This window comes from Pygocentrus nattereri, chromosome 24 (assembly GCF_015220715.1).
Source record: "Pygocentrus nattereri isolate fPygNat1 chromosome 24, fPygNat1.pri, whole genome shotgun sequence".
NCBI lineage: Eukaryota > Metazoa > Chordata > Actinopteri > Characiformes > Serrasalmidae > Pygocentrus > Pygocentrus nattereri.
The window spans coordinates 17,766,868-17,781,399 of record NC_051234.1 but is presented as its reverse complement, the minus strand read 5'-3'; the positions used below and the strand labels follow the sequence as shown (position 1 = coordinate 17,781,399).

Genomic DNA, 14,532 nt, shown 5'->3' with positions numbered 1-14,532 from the left:
TTAATATGACCAAAGATGTGAACCAACAAGGTAAATATCATCCATTTTAGATTGAGTAGCTTTGCATAATCCAGTGGTTGAGATGTAAACAAAGTCATTCAGAGTGGTTTGATGTGAAATAGTTGATTGTAGAGATGCAGATTTCTTTGCAGTGGTGGTGACAGGAACCAGGAGTCGGAATGTCTACAACACAAATATAGTCAATTTATTTACTATCCAAAACCACCAGTGAACATATGTCTTCTGAGCTTTTACATGTAATGTTGATGATGGTATGACAGTGAAAAAAACTTTAAAAAAAGTTTTCTTTGGGAACTATTTTGCCTCAGGACACCCTGCATCCACCTCTGAGAATGATAAATATACATTTTAGGTATAAATCTAATCTCAAAACTGTGTCATAACCATTTAATGTAGTAACTTTCTGTGAAGGAGATTTAAGAGACGCCTGGCTTGTATCACCACCACTGTGAACAATTCTGACGTACTTCTCAACTACTGACTCAAGTTCTCAACTACTGAATAACACAGAAATTTTGAAAAGTTGGTGGATTTTGCCTTCATAGATCACTGCTTGTTTCCATTATTTTGGCAGCTTTGTAGTGTGGGTGACGTCTACTGTGAGTGATCCGAACCCTGAAACAGCTGAAACACCCTCCTCCTCCATGGTTCTATCAGCACTGTCGAATGCCAAAGCGTGATGTTACAGTGTGTGTGTGTGCGTGTGTGTGTGTGTGTGTGTGTGTGTGTGTGTGTGGTGGTGGTGTGGTGTGGGGGGGTTTAGGGTGGAGGTGGTGGTCAGGAAGGGGTGTGAAGCCCTCTTTTTTGGACCAATGATGCCAAGACTCAGAGTTTAAATGAACTTGGAGGAACAAGGAGCACACAAATAAAAAGCACTAAGCGAGACAGATAGAGTATGTGTTTGACTTTGGGACTACAGCTATTGGTGTCATTAAGAAATATGGCATTTTGGACACTTAATGATGCACTTTTTCTACTTCTGTGTGGATTTTCAGGCACAAAAACCTCAGAGAGTGACCTGCAGTGAGAAGCCTCAGCAAAAACCAGCACTGAAAGAAAAGTAGGTGCGGAAGTTTTACCTTTCAGGATACTTTTGAGATGTGTTAAAATATGCAAGTAAACATTGCAGACTGTTGTTTTCAGGGGCTTAAAATTTGAAGGAAAATTTGAGCTATATTTGCTGTTTTTAATTTTAAAAATTGTACAGTTCCAGGCAGCAATGCAAGGAAATGGGATAGAGTGTTTAGCTTTTACAATGAACTATATACAAAAGTTTGAGTTCCATACATTTTAATGCATTTAATGCAACCTTTGTGACCTGTGCAAAGGTTGTGGAACATTTTATTTGTTTATTTTTTTTCCAATTTTTTCCCAGTTAAACTCAGCAAACAAACAGAAATTGTGTGCTAACATTTGGATTTGACTGTATGCTTACATGACTGCTGGAGATGGATGAACACTTATTGAATATCAATATTAAACTTTGCATATTGACTGAAATAAATAAATAAATACAATTACAATACATTTATTATAATTCTAGTGTACTATAATACTAACACGTTTTGGCTACGTGTGGCATGCATTACATGAGTGACTATACATTATGTGTTATGCTGCACAACAAACAAATGCTTTGGCTTTGTAATAGAACTATAACATTAAGCTGTCTATTTATATACTTATATACGTAACATTAAATGGAAATTCCAGGGTTTTCCCATAATTTAATGGTTTACATAATGTACTTGATGGTAAAACAGAGGACAATTTCCTGCATGTTCCCCTCCTCCATGAATGGGTTTTAATATGTTTAATATATTTAATATGTTTTACAACAAAACCTACTCAAAACTACGATTAAATAATATATCAGAAAATACACAGTGCATTCATATCAATTTAATGTGTTAACTTTCTTGGAGGGAGCTTTTAGTGGTTGCCTGGTTCCTATCACCACCACTGTGTTTACATCTTAACCATTTGTGAAGAAATGTAATAAATTGGTGGAATTCCCCTTTAACAGTCTATCCACTGTTGTTATCACTTTATCTTGTGTGATTTTTCTTAAAGGGCTCTTCCAAGCAAGAACCATGTTTGAAGAAGAGACTGAATTGAATTGAATCAACTTTATTTGTCTCTGAAGGGCAGCTCATAATTGGGCATATAAGCATGTGACACAGACATATGACAGAAATATCTGCAGACAACTAAAGACAAACATCTTCTTAAATAAGATAAGTAATTACAGTCATAGTCAGCACATGGCTCACCAGGAGTTGATCAACCTGATGGCCTCAAACACACATGACATTCTCTGTCAGACGGACTCGCATCTTGGGCAGCAATAACAGTGGCTCAAGGGTAACAACTCAAAGGCCGAATAGAGAATGTGAAGGGTCATTAATGATTAACAGAATGTTGATTAATTGATTGATTGATTGATTGATTGATTGATTGATTGATTAATTGATTAAAATAAACAGTATAGGCAAGGTGGATTTTCTGTTCAATATTTTCTGGTAGATGCTCTCAAAGGACAACATAGAAAAAACCTGTTTGCTAACATTGTTCAAAACTACATTTTGGTTTTAAACCTAGATTGACTAATATTTGCATATCTATCTCTCCCTCTCTCTCTCTCTGTCTTTCTCTCTCTCTCTCTGTCTCTCTCTCTATCTCTCCCTCTCTCTCTCTCTCTGTCTCTCTCTCTCTCTCTCTCTATATATATATATATATATATATATATATATATATATAGTATATGTTGTATATCTTTATAAAAACATGCTTTGAGGGATGCATAAGAAGAACCACTTTAGGTTTCCTGAGGAGCAAAACAAATTTGGTTTACGAAACCAAAAGTGGTTATTGCAGACATGGAATTGAAGAACATTCTGTTTTTGTCTTCTGATATCTAATCCAGAATTTCCTGCTGGTTTAAACTCAGTATTGTGTATGTCTGTGTTACATTCTAGACTGTTGCATTTCAAAAATGTTCTATTTAGGCAGTAAAGTAACCGTTTAAACCTGGATTAAATCAAGGCTTATCTATTAATTCAGTTGCACCAAACTTTAAACCTAGTTTAATCAGCATTACAATCAACCATCATCCACCACACATTGCCGGTGCACATGAGTTTTGGTTTCTTAGATCCAAAGTGCCTCAGGAAGTTGGTTCAGAACTCACATGCTTGCTCAGTAGAGGTCTGCAGGCTGAGGGTTCTCTACAAGGGGGAGCTGTTATCACTAAAGAAGCCTCTGTGTACATCACTAAGTGTGTTTACATGTACTTAATAATCCGTTAACTGCAGAAAATCAGATTTTGTTGTTTATCTGATTAATGCATTTACATGCACTTAAGTAATCAAATAATAGAGAAGCTCTGGGTCTAAATGAATCAGGCAGTAATCAGATTCCTGTTTTGCAAGCAGTCAATAAACTCACAGAAGAAGACATGACGTAAAACGTAACATAAAAATATGAAAATACATCATCTAGAAGATTAAAATATTTGAATCCTTTATTTCATGAAGCACGTAGTTGGTTTCAGTGATGCTCCAAGAGTGTTTTGCTCTTATCTTGGGGCATTGCTTCTTGCTTATTTTCGGTAATGCAATCTGTTTTCGCACATGCACAGACTGAGAAATCTGAAAGAAATCAGAGTAAGAGTTTACATACACCAAGAAATATCATTACTGAGCTGAAATCCAGCTCTGTTTAACAGATTTCTATACCCCAATCTAAGAAATTGGAGCATGATGTTTACATGACCATTTTAATAATCAGAAAACCTGCAGAAATGTGATTATGATCGAATTATTGAGTGCATGTAAATGCAGTCACTGAAATAGAGTAAACCCACACCAACAGGATCTCACAAATACATACATGCTTGCAGTTATAAATTGCATGTAATTGAAATAACTTGCTGAAAACATGAAATATACCCTTTTTATGTTTAGCTTGACCCTTCACAGATAGCTCACATACTACTCTAATAATATTCAAAGGCTTTGAATAATTATGGGACATTAACTGCAGAACTGATAGAGAGTAACATAAAGAGCATTGATATTAAAATTTTAAATTAAAATAACCTACAGGGTTTATTTATAATAAGCAGTGATCTCAGTGCCAGCTGAGCATGGAGAGAAATGTTGTTGCTGTTTGTTTATGCTGTTTATATCAATCAGGTCAAAATTTGTGGCAGGAGACTTTAAACACATTAAGGTTTTAAGTGGTGCAACACAACTCAGTTTAAAAATAAGACCTAGACATCCTGGATTAGCTGAGCTAAACTTAATTTCATTCTTACTACAATCCTTGTTGGGTTGTTACTCACTCATAAAGACTTTCTGTGCTTTCTGTGTCCATTTCTGTGGATTTTCATGCAGAAACATCTGTGAGAGTGAGGAGCTTCAGCAAGAGCTGCAGACAAAAGTGAAAGAATTATAAAGAAAAGAAAATTTACATCTGCTCCGTGTGTCCAGTCGTGATGTCCACTGGTTCAGTCAGTGACCCAGAGGATGAGGTGTGCTGTGGGCGTGTGGAGAGTTCTGGAGCCACCACTCCCCCTCTGTGCCGGTCTGTAGACTCTGAGGACGATGATGTGGGCAGTGCTGCATGTGAAGGTGTGAAGAGTCAGCCGTCGCGGCGTGTGCAACGCAGTGCAGCAAACGCACGCGAGCGTGCACGGATGCGTGTGCTAGGGCGGGCATTCACCCGCCTGCGGACCACCCTGCCCTGGGTGCCTCCCGACACCAAACTGTCCAAACTCGACACACTACGGCTCGCAGCCAGCTACATCACACACCTACGACAGCTACTGCAGGAGGACACACACACCAGCACACTGCACCCCCCTGCACTGGTAAGAAGGAGGTCACAGGGAGGTAGGAAGGTGGGATGGGGTGTTAAACATCAGGGATGCTCGATGATATCAGAATCATATTGGTATTAGCAGATAAATGCTTTATAAATTTATCAGACAGATCAGGGCTACAGATTATGCTCAGAAGAGAGTGTTTTACCTTTAAACAAGTCTGCCTTAAAATTTTGATTTTGTTGGACTTCATCAACGTTCTGTTATCTTACTATTAAAACTTTAATTAACTAACTTTTTTATGTAGCCCATGTCTGACTTTTTAAATTAGAAACTAAAAACAATAAAAATATTGCCAAAAACCGCCTAAATTCCTCAGATATCAGTACACAGAACACACGCTTGACACGTATACCAGCACTTATTTTTTCATTCTACCAACCTATGGAACATCATTTGGCACTGAAGGGGATGTATGTAATTACTGAATAAAGCATTAAGTTTGTGAAAATATTCACCCAGATTACAAACAGAGACTGTGAAATAATGTACAAAGCAAGAAAATACAACCCCAATTCCAATGAAGTCGGGACGTTGTGTAAAGCATAAATAAAAACAGAATATGATGATTTGCAAATCCTTTTCAACCTATATTCAATTGAATACTCTACAAAGACAAGATATTTAATGTTGAAACGGATAAACTTTGTTGTTTTTTGCAAATATTCACTCATTTTCAATTTGATGCCTGCAACACGTTCCAAAGAAGTTGGGACAGGGGCATGTTTACCACTGTGTTACATCACCTTTCCTTTTAACAACACTCAGTAAGCATTTGAGAACTGAAGACACTAATTGTTGAAGCTTTGTAGGTGGAATTCTTTCCCATTCTTGCTGATGTACAACTTCAGTTGCTCAACAGTCCGGGGTCTCTGTTGTCGTATTTTGCGCTTCATAATGTGCCACACATTTTCAATGGGAGACAGGTCTGGACTCCAGGCAGGCCAGTCTAGTACCCGCACCACAAAGCCACGCTGTTGTAACACGTGCAGAATGTGGCTTGGCACTGTCTTGCTGAAATAAGCAGGACGTTCCTGAAAAAGACGTTGCTTGGATGGCAGCATATGTTGCTCCAAACCCTGTATGTATCTTTCAGAATTAATGGTACTTTCACAGATGTGCAAGTTACCCATGCCATGGGCACTAACACACCCCCACACCATCAGAGATGCTGGCTTTTGAACTTTGCGCTGATAACAATCCGGACAGTCCTTTTCCTCTTTCGCCCGGAGGACACGACGTCCATGATTTCCAAAAACAATTTGAAATGTGGACTCGTCAGACCACAGGACACTTTTCCACTTTGCGTCAGTCCATCTCAGATGAGCTTAGGCCCAGAGAAGCTGGCGGCATTACAGAATGTTATCAGTTTTTAATGCAGCGCCGGCTGAGGGATTGAAGGTCACGGGCATTCAATGTTGGTTTTCTGCCTTGCCACTTGCAGAGATTTCTCCAGATTCTCTGAAGATTTTGATGATGTTATGGACTGTAGATGATGAAATCCCTAAATTCTTTGCAATTGCACGTTGAGAAACGTTGTTCTTAAACTGTTGGTCTATTTGCTCACACAGTTGTTCACAAAGTGGTGAACCTCGCCCCATCCTTGCTTGTGAACGACTGAGCCTTTCAGGGATGCTCCCTTTATACCCAATCCTGACACTCACTTGTTTCCAATTAACCTGTTCACCTGTGGAATGTTCCAAACAGGTGTTTTTTGTGCATTCCTCAACTTTCCCAGTCTTTTGTTGCCCCTGTCCCAACTTCTTTGGAACGTGTTGCAGGCATCAAATTCAAAATGAGTGAATATTTGCAAAAAAAAAAAAAAGTTTATTCGTTTGTACATTAAATATCTTGTCTTTGTAGTGTATTCAATTGAACATAGGTTGAAAAGGATTTGCACATCATAATATTCTGTTTTTATTTATGTTTTACACAATGTCCTAACTTCATTAGAATTGGGGTTGTATTACTGGAATATCTGTTTTAGGCTTCAATTTTTCCATATTTAAGGTAGAGCATTTTAAAAAGACACAATCATTAGCTTGATGCTAAAATTACATGAGAATTTCAAAATTAACATTTTGCTAGTGGTAGAAATTAAAGTGAATGAATACAGTTTCTGGATTAAACGTTGCATATTTAGAGTGGGTGTGAACTGCTGGCTTGCTCATGATTTTATAACTATGTTTTACAGAGATTAAACAGTAACTACACCCCACAATTTTCATCTAATTCTATCCCTAGCTCCTCTTTGAACAATGCTCAAAAATAGGAGGAGCATGGTGAGGGGCACTGCAGGGATGTTTGGGTTTGGAGGTGGGGCTGGGCTGCTGTATTTTTATAGTGTACGTTAGCTACCAGAATATATGGAGAGTGACAGAATCAAACAGCATTTTTGCAACTGAAAGGTTTCATGAGCCTGACGATTTTTCTCCAGTACCATCCCCATCCTTGACAAGGAAGGCATTTCTGATCAGACAGGGTGTTTTGAGCCTCACAGTATGAGCCACTGACATAAGTCGCCAAAGAGTCTAAGTAGTGCAGTGAGCGGGAGAGGCATCCAAACAATAGAACATTCCCTAAAATCATGACAGCTAGCTTCTAAATATTCTAATTAGTCTATTTGTTCAGCAGGTCTATATTCTACAAAACAGAAAAAGTTCAAGAAAAGCTGAAAGGTTGACACAGTCAGTAACAGTGGCCATTTAACATTTATCTTTCCTGAACCTTTTTACTTTCCATAGTTCCAATGTTGCTTGCTGTTGATTTCTGATCAGTGAATCATGTGCCTGAAGGTTTGAGCTATGAAGGGAAACATGAATTGGACGCAACACTGGCAGCTTTATGGAGACTCGCAATTGTCACTTAATTGGTCCTTCAGGTTACCTAGTCATATGCTGAACAGCTCAGCGTGTGAGTGTAGTTATCTCCTTGCTGTAGGCTCCTATGTTTTCATATGCTAGTCTGGAGCCACATAGATGTTTAGATTTGATTGATATTCAGAATGATATGATGACGTGTGTAGAATGTTTAGGTGACCTTGGGTTTGCACTTAAATATCTATATATTATTCCTTTGACTTTCATTCTACTGTAACTCTACTGAAACAAACTTTACTTTTCTTTAGTAATGCTAACACAAGTAGCATATAATATCAATTTGTATATTTTATAAATGTCAATTTATCAGCATTGGCAGATATACATAAAATGTCAAATATGGGCACTGGCCCACCTATCCCATGTTGGTGTACCTTTATTAAACCAGAAATAAATCTGCATTAAAAGCACAGAATCACAGACAGTGATTGTGTTTAACAGTCTATGCTCAGCTCATGACATATCTTTAGATAAACACACAAATTAACACATTTTTGGGGACTTATGTATTTACAACAACTGACAGCAAACCACAGCAGGTAAAGGCTAATTCACCAGATTCCTTTTACAGCACTAGGAGTAGATGTCTGGGGTTCTGGGGTTAAACTTTTCTTTACCACAATTAAGTACACTTTCTTACTAGGGGTGGGCAAGATGGCAAAAAATATCATATCACAATACTTCTAGATATTTTAATGATACACAGTATGTATTTTGACACATAGATACTATGAACGAGTAGTTTCACATTTAAAGGTTGCCATCAAAACCCATAAATACATTGATTATTATTTAACATTTCACATACTGTAGTGCACTAAATCCAGGAATAATTCCTAAACAGGAATAATGATAATTTCTTCGTAAGTAGTGTACAGTTGGTCGGTGTTCTTTAAATACTGTTATGCATGTGCATATTATTATGGTAACAAAATCGGCCATAGTGTGTCAGACACAGTGGCATTTCTGGGGTTTTCACACATGTCAGGGTCACTGCTTGGGTGGGGGTGGACCATCCACCCAACAATATTCAGTCAAATACAGTTCTTGGGTCAGAAATGGATCAACTGATAAAAGACTAGAAGATTGCTAACATAAAATGTCTAACAGATGAGCTACAGTTTCTGTGCGCAATACAGTTTCTGTGGGCAATAAAATGTAGGCACAAAGTAGAGGTGTGTCATAAATAAGCAAAAGCTCAGTGTACTATAGTGGATCTTAATGGCTTGCTGTAAATGACCAGCGTGATGTAAGCTAAGTGCATGTCTGTTTGTGTGTTTGTTGTCAACAGAGTTGGCCGTTCATGGTGTCAGGAAGACCAGATGAAACCAAAGAGATTTCAGCAGCACTCAGACTGTGTGGAGCTACAGCATAGACATCTATCTATTCTCTCTCTCTCTCTCTCTCTCTCTCTCTCTCTCTCTCAGAGTAACTTCTTTAAATGTGTTTCACTGGCAATAGTTCATAAGCCATGATAAGGAATAATAAGCTATAGGTTGCATTGTATATTTGTCATTACTTTGTCATTTTGTACTAAACTGTAAAAAAAAAAGTCACTTGTCAAGACTGAATTTGAAGTAAGGATCGAACCTTTTGCTAATTACAAGCCCAATTCCAAAAAAAAGTTGAGACAGTAGTCAAAATGCAAATAAAGCCAGAAAGGAACAATTTGTAAATCCACTTTGGCAAAAACAGTATAAATACTAGATATGTAATATTAACAGCTCAGTTGTTTTTTTTGTTTGTTTTTATTTTAAAAATATAAGCTCATTCTAAAATTGATGCATGCAACATGTTCCAAAAAAGTTGGTACAAAGGCAAATTAAGACTAGGAACACTGAAATGTTAAAAAAAAACTCATCTTAATTAGACAAGGCAAGTACGTTTGGGTATAAAGGAGTATCAAGGAAAGATCTAGTCCTTTATGATGGATCATAGCTTGCCACTTTGTCAAAAATCCAGCCGTTTGCAAGGATTTTAGGTAATTCACCTGCTACAGTGCATAATATAGTGCAAAACATTCAATGAAGTTGGAGAAATCTCTATGCATAAAGGAAAAAGATGAAAAACATAATGAATGCTTTTGACCTTGGAAACTTCATACAGCATTGCATTAAAAACTGGCTTGTTTCCTTGCTATATATCTACACATGGGCTCGGAAATACTTAAAATAATTAATGAACCCTATCCATCACTGCCTCCACAAATGCAAGTTAACACTATAACATGAAAAGGACCATCCAGATTGTTACCAGTGTAAAGTTCAAAAGCCAGTAGGTGACTTGCAAATCTGTGAAGGTGCGTTTTGTAGGAACATATGCTATCTTCTAGACAGTGTCTTTTTCAGGCATATGCATACTTATTTGAACATGAAAGCACCATGAAACAGAACTGTCTAATTAAAAATGTGTGTCTTATTAAGCTCAAAATACAGCAACAAATGCCCTTTTATGGTTGCATAGCTGAAGACTTGTATAACAGAATTTCTTCAGTCCTCAAATGTTTATTAAGTGCTGTCATAGGTAAACATGCTCCTGTCCCAACCTTTTAGAATGTGTTGCAAGCATTATATTTAGAGTAAGAATATATTTATAAAAGACAACTGTGTTCATAAGGTATGCCAAATATTAAATATTGATATTCATCAGATATTGTGCTTTTGTGCTGTTTTCAAGTAAATACAGGTCAGAGTAAATGTACTAATCATTGCTTTCTGTTTTTATCAGCAGTTGACAAACTGTCACAACATTTTTGGAATTGTGGGTTTTGTGGTTGTAAATTAATGACATTAGAAGTTGAAATTTCTGCATTACAGTTACTGTTAATATTCTAGAATAATCCTAAGCATGTGTAATACACATAGAAGCATAAATGTAGCAGTTAGCTGTGGTGTGTTTCACTGTTGATATTGAAAATTAGGTGGTTTTCCATATAACTATCACTTTGCGCTCAGTGTGGTGATATGTAAATGTTCAGATCCAGTTTAATTGTATTTGTGAGAAAGACCCACATCTTTAGCATCCATAAAAGGAGCATTGCTGAAGTGTTCTTCTTGAAGACAGTAGACTTCATATGATAACATAATGTCACCTTTAATATGCATGATTTATCACTGTTAGCAAAGTCTATGTTTATTTATATTTGCTTTGAGTGGTTTGATAGTGTTTGTAGACCATGAATGTGGATTAAAAGTTGTTTATTCTTCCATAATCTGTTTGAATGCAGTGCATCACATTGATATCACACTCGATTATAGGGAAAAGTAATGGAAGAACTAAAACTTACAAAGAAGGGTTGAGCCATATTTAAGAACCAGGAGCTGTTGGAACTCTATCCTCCACCAGAGGGCAGTACAGAGCTGCATCTTATGTTTTGGTTAGAGGTTCTAACAGAGACGTTATAAAGGAGGAGACCAGCCACTGGTTGAAATATAAACGGGAAAGCTTATATCACTTAACATGGTGTCTGTTTACAGAGTAATTGATTTCAAGAAAAGAACCAACCAGCTTTGCAGGTTTTGCTGTTAGCAGGGAAAGCGCCCAACCCCCCATTGTGAGGCTCTTTGCTTTGGTCAGATTTGAACAGCCATTTAAAACATGCTTTAGGAGCCTGGTTTTGTATAGCTCTAAAAAATTGCCTGGTGGTATTGCAAAGAGGACTGCCAAGTGAACACACTTTCCTACTGGGACTTTTAAGCTGTTTAGTCCAGTGAAGGAAACAAAACGATTACTGCAACCATCTAAAAGCTACTTCACACCAAACGAGAAGCTTAGGACTAACAACAGAGCTCAGAACTCAACAGCATTTCTGTGTTGTCTTGCGGCCTGTGCTGTCTCATAAATCGTTAGATGGCAGTGTTGTGATAAAGTTATCTGCCACCGAGTTTGAGACACTCTCAAAGGCACTGACACACCAGGTCATTGCCAAGATATGGCAACTTACTGCTAGGCTTTAACATTAGACATTAGCATCTTTTACCCAGAGAAGCATGTCTTTTAAGATGCTTAGCATGCCAAACTCTTTATAACCAAACAAAAAAAATGATTTATGCACAAACTAGTCTCTCTCCAAACTATTTATAAAAGTTTTATCATATTTCATTAGTGATTACAAATGTTTTTAAATTGTTACCTGGTCTTTCTCTATTCAAAGAGATAAGAGTCAGGAGATGATTAGAAGTTCTTTGGGGAATGAATTTTTAGGGAAAGGGGGCTATTTAAAAAAAAAAAAAACTATACATACTTTACAAATACAAATGTCAAATTTGAATGAAATGCCCATTCCAAAACATAAAGTTTCAGAATTTCCATTATTATTCATTACTGTTTTATTGTGTACACATAACACAAAGGTGATATGTATCTCTTAAAAACTATGGAACATGTGCAACCGTTTGCATCAATGTTCAGTATAGTCCCACTGATTCTGAAAGATCAGACATTTTTAGTCCAGATTTAATCTGTGTAAACTTTGAGAGGAGTAGAAATTTTAAAAACTGTCCAATTTTACATATTATTACACCTCAGTCTAAGACAAAATACTACAATGTAAAAATGATTCAGTATTTTAACTTAGTAATGTCCTAAAATGTCAATTTTAATGAACTTCATATAATTGGTTAAGCGAATGTAAAACACAGATTACTGTTCTCTTATCTTACTATTAGAAGGCTAACATTTTAAGCAGGTGTGGAAGGAGTACTCAACATCCCCACCTAAGTAAAAGTACTGCTGCTGTAGTGATAATTTACTTCAGTATACGTATTGATAAAGGAAATTACTCTAGTAAGAGTAAATAAGTATTTACTTGGAGTTAATCTGTGATCATAGTGTGAAATTTTTAAAAATCAATTTGGCATTTATAAAATCCTTAACAAAATTAAAGCCAAACATGACATAAGACATGAGAGCTGAGACTGATTACAGTTCGCTCGGCTAGTGCACTTTTACATATCTTTCTGTGAACTGTGTAAGAACAAGGTTTACATTAAACTGCATGCATTTCATGGTTAGATGAGGCTTTGCAGTTTATCTGTTTCTAATGAAGTAGTTTAGTTCCCTGAAAAGCTGTGCAGAGTTTCTTACTGTTAATTTAAGTCTATATTAATGGTTTGGCTTTAAAAGTTCATTAATTTATCTGAATCTATCTGGGCTGCTGTGTTCTGTGCTCTGTTGTGATTGGCTTTCAGAACCTTTCTTTTAAATTTAAAGGGCTTTCTTCTAATTGGTTTATGAGCTGATATACTGATAACAATAACACTGCCATAATTTATTTTTGCTCTGTAACATTATTCAAAAATGTAACTTGTGAAGTAGAAGAACTTTATAAAAAAATTACTCTAGTAAAAGTATTGATTTACTTCAGGGAAAAATAGACTCATGTACAGTAATTGTAATTCAGTCATTCAGATCACTAATGATTTAAGTTTTTCTACAGAATGAGGACTCTAAAGACTGAAATCTGTTACAGAGCCACTCATCCAGTCTTGCATTTTACATTTGAATGCAGATCTGCTGACATTACTTGTGAGTTTTCTTTCTTTGAAAGCAAAGATGTTTTGATCTCAGGGCCTGTGTGGAATCTCCTCTGCGCGGTGAGTTCTGCTCAGATGGAGAACATTTGAGCTTTAAGCTGTCCTTGCTGTGTAAAAGCTTCCTCTCCTCTGAGCAAGTCTCGCGGGAACGCTTCGGTTTTGTGGGAAACTAACGGCTCGACAGCTGCGATCCTGCACAGACGTGATGAAAACCCAGATTCCCTCTTCAAACTGCACACACTTTAATTATCAACCAGAGTCTTTTCCCAAGCTCAGCTCCAAAATGACTCCGCTCACATCACAGAATCAAGACTGCGGTCAAAGAGTGTCAAAATCAATTGGAATGAACTCACATTCAACAACTACGTGTGGTCTGATGAAGAAAAGTGCCTCTTGGATTGGTCTACGGTGGTGAAATCCTGTGTTGTTATACTTTAAAAGAGCACCTAACAGTCCCCAATTAACTTTGATTGATTCGGAAATAGCCTTAGATTTGCTTCTCAGGCAAGAGATATTATTGTTATAACCCTATAAATAGCCAGGGCCCACCAGCAGGCCTACAGTTTTATTACACACTTCTATAACCTAAGAATAACTCCTGTGGTTACTGCATAATAAGGCTTAGCATGTAATAATTCTGGGATTTCAAGGGGTTAAAGAACATGATAATGAGTTTCACTGAAGATCAAAGCTGTTTATGAAGTGTAGGTTTAGTCTAGAGGACGATCTGAGTGAGGGAACACATCTAAGAGACTTAAACAAGAACTTTGAGCGGAGAAGTAAAGAAACCAAGGCAGAAAAATAATGTTTTCCTAGATTTTATACTAAAGAGAAAATGTCTGCTATAGATAATCACACCACACATTAATAAATTACTTACACTTCTTGTAGCACAGTACAGTAGTAGTAGTAGTGGCTAAATAAATCCTACTTCAGATTCAGATTCAGATTCCTTTATTGATCCCAGGGGGAAATTGCAGGGGGAAATTGCAGGGGGAAATTACTTCCCTCTCTCTTTAATATATTAATCATTTTACATGGCTAAAATCTGGTTAATTAAAACAATAAATTAAAATGGGTTCATCATAGTTCTTACGGAAAGAATCATTTGCAGCATACTTACAGATTGCCAACAGAGGGCACACCACTGGCACATAGTCCATGGAAGTAAGTGTTCCTTATAGGCTTGTATTCATTTTCACCCATTTTTAAA

General features: G+C 36.9%; 1 protein-coding gene across 1 annotated transcript; it reads left to right on the top strand.

Annotated features, from left to right (window-relative positions):
- The first annotated feature begins 4,519 nt into the window (after positions 1 to 4,519).
- LOC108426547 (musculin) lies at positions 4,520 to 9,160 on the top strand. The gene is made up of 2 exons (XM_017696135.1): positions 4,520 to 4,894; positions 9,077 to 9,160. The coding sequence occupies exons 1-2, from the start codon at positions 4,520 to 4,522 to the stop codon at positions 9,158 to 9,160; spliced, it is 459 nt and encodes a 152-aa protein (XP_017551624.1).
- Positions 9,161 to 14,532: the final 5,372 nt, after the last annotated feature.

What these genes read in the sequence shown, in the direction of transcription:
- LOC108426547 (XM_017696135.1), top strand. Translation starts at nt 4,520, where the DNA reads ATGTCCACTGGTTCAGTCAGTGACCCAGAGGATGAGGTGTGCTGTGGG. An exon ending in CACTGCACCCCCCTGCACTG is followed by an intron (nt 4,895 to 9,076) that starts GTAAGAAGGAGG and finishes TGTTGTCAACAG; the next exon opens with AGTTGGCCGTTCATGGTGTC.